At 58.2% G+C, this 2,417-nt stretch overlaps 1 protein-coding gene across 1 annotated transcript in view; it reads right to left on the reverse strand.

Annotated features, from left to right (window-relative positions):
- Window positions 1–1,107, reverse strand: part of LOC107136665 (phospholipid transfer protein) — an 8,707-nt gene extending 7,600 nt beyond the window's left edge. Inside the window, 3 exon segments of the mRNA XM_015478955.2 lie at window positions 6–183; window positions 263–373; window positions 965–1,107. Coding sequence (XP_015334441.1) covers window positions 6–183; window positions 263–362 — 278 coding nt within the window. The 5' untranslated portion in view covers window positions 363–373; window positions 965–1,107.
- Window positions 1,108–2,417: the final 1,310 nt, after the last annotated feature.

Here is a 2,417-nt window from a genome sequence, read left to right on the forward strand (position 1 = left end):
GTCAGCGCCCCCCTCCGGAGGCCTAGGGCACCCTGGCCGTCGAGGCCCGCCCGGCCCCGAGGCCCCGCCCCCGGCCGACTTACTCGGAGATGTTGTAGTAGAAGTGTCCCTCTTGGCCCCGCAGGTCTGGAATAGTGATGGTCTCCAGCTCTTGCTCCAGAAAGCGCAGCCCTTCCTGCTTCACTGAGGCAGCAGTGAGACCCTTAGCTCCGCGCCCCCCACGGCGACCGCTGCCGCCCCCGCGCCTGCACCCACGCCTTACCCAGTTCCAGCGCCTTGGAGGTGACGCGGATCTTGCAGCCCGGGAGCTCCGCGCGGGCGCCTGCCAGCAGCGCTAGGAAGAGGGCCCCGAAGAGGGCCATGGCCAGCGGGCCTGAGGGTGGGAGGGGTCGCAGGGATCGTCTGGGCCGCTAAGACCCGCTCCTGGGATGTCCAATAAGAGGGAACTGGGCCGGACCGTTACCCGCTTATAACTCGCCAGGGAGCTGGGAACCAATAGTCTTGCCTCCATTTGGCAGATGCAGAAACTGAGGCTCAGAGAGGCCATGAGACTAACGCTTTGTCTACCGAAGGATTTGGGGCACCGGGAAAGGGACATTCTCAGTTCCCTCGTGCAACCGCCGCGTGACGAGTTTGGACCTCCGGGGAACCAGCCCCCATCCCCCCCAACAACCTCCCCTTTCCCCTGGAGACCGGCGGGCTCTGGCTAGTCCGTTGCCGTGGCAACAACCGCACGCGCATTCCTGGAGCGAGGTTTGGGTCTCCTAGGTCCCGTGCCGCAATGGCCAGCCGGGCCGCGGGCTCCGAGGTCTCCCGGTTCCCTCTGGCCCTAAATCTCTTCCAATGGAGATTCTGCCTGGTGCCCCCATCTCAGCGCCCTCCTTCGTCGGCTTTCCTCCCCAACCCGGGTTCAAAGGACCTCGCGGCCAGGGCCGGGGTGGGATGGGGACATGCCCCAACTCACTAAGCGGTGGAGCTGGGGCACGGCGCGGTCACGTGGGGCGGCGGGCAGCGCTCGGGATCCGTGCGGCAGGGTCTGGCGGGCAGCGCTCTTCCAGCGCCTTTATAAAGCCTGGCCTCCGCGACCCCCCTCCTCGCTGCAGCACTCCCCTCCTCCCTGGGGGCTGGGAGGGGACGGGGCGGGACGCTGGCAGCCGGGAGGGTGGAGAGGGTTGAACCGAGCCCCGTGACAAGTTCGGTTGCTGTCGAGACAAGTGGGGGACTCAAGCCCCGCAAGAGGGAGGGAAGTACAGGAGCAGGCCTGCTCAAGCACAGCCAGCGAATTCCAATTACTCGTCTCTTCCTGCACCATCTTCCTGCATGATCTTGGCCAAATCGCTTCACTTGGGTCGCTGAGCCTCAGTTTCTTCATCCAGCAAAATATGAGTGACAATAAGAACTATCTCTTAGGCCTTGCCATCCTGGCCTAGCTTTGCTGTGGAGTCCCCCAGTCAACCTGGGGACCTTAGGACCCAGAGACCCTTCCCATTTGGGAAAGCAAGTCCAAACAAGTGGATCAGCCCAGGAAGGCAACACTCAGGGGACCGGAATCACCCTAGAGGGGGGTCTGCTGTTTCCTTAGACCCTGGTTTGGTGAGTCCTTGGCGCTAGTACAGTACCCCTGTTTCCCATCTACTGCCTACAAGGTTCCAAGCAACTAGGACAGGAGTAGGTGCTGCTACCTTTTGGTTGTCAAATAATGAAACAGAAAAGGGGAAGGAGTCTTAGCACCAAGCACTCATCTAGTTAGGATGACCAGCTGGCTTCAAAACTGACTTGGGAACCCACTCTGTGCCAGGTAAACCAGGAGAGCTGGTCACCCTATATCTCGGCCAACTTATATGATTTCCTAACAACCTGTGATGTCACTCTTATGAGCTCTCTTTGGTGGGAAAGGTTGAAGCAACTTTGTGACTGTGTTTATGGGGGAGTGGGAGGTGGGTTTTATAGCCATTAAAGTCAGGCTCAGTGGCACTCGCCTGTAATCCCAGCAACTTGGGAGCCTGAGGAAGGAAAATCACAATTTCAAGGCCAAACTCAGCAATTTAGTGATACATAGTGGGCATGAGCTTTCCGTCTCTCTCTTTCTTCCTCATTCATTTCCCAACCCCCTTTTTGGTGTTTTTTTTTTTTTTTTTGGGGGGGGGGTGCCAGTGATTGAACTCAGGGGCACTCAACCACTGAGCCACACCCCAGCCCTATTTTGTGTTTTATTTAGAGACAGGGTCTCACTGAGTTGCTTAGTGCCTGGCTTTTGCTGAGGCTGGCTTTGAACTTGCAATCCTCCTGCCTCAACCTCCCAAGCCACTGGGATTGCAGGTGTGAGCCACACACCCAGCTAGAAGTGAGGATTTTATGTGATTAAAGCATATAAAGTGCTAGAACTACTTCATGGTGTACCAGCTGTCTCTTATACA

This window comes from Marmota marmota, unplaced genomic scaffold (assembly GCF_001458135.2).
Source record: "Marmota marmota marmota unplaced genomic scaffold, marMar, whole genome shotgun sequence".
Classification (NCBI taxonomy): Eukaryota; Metazoa; Chordata; class Mammalia; order Rodentia; family Sciuridae; genus Marmota; species Marmota marmota.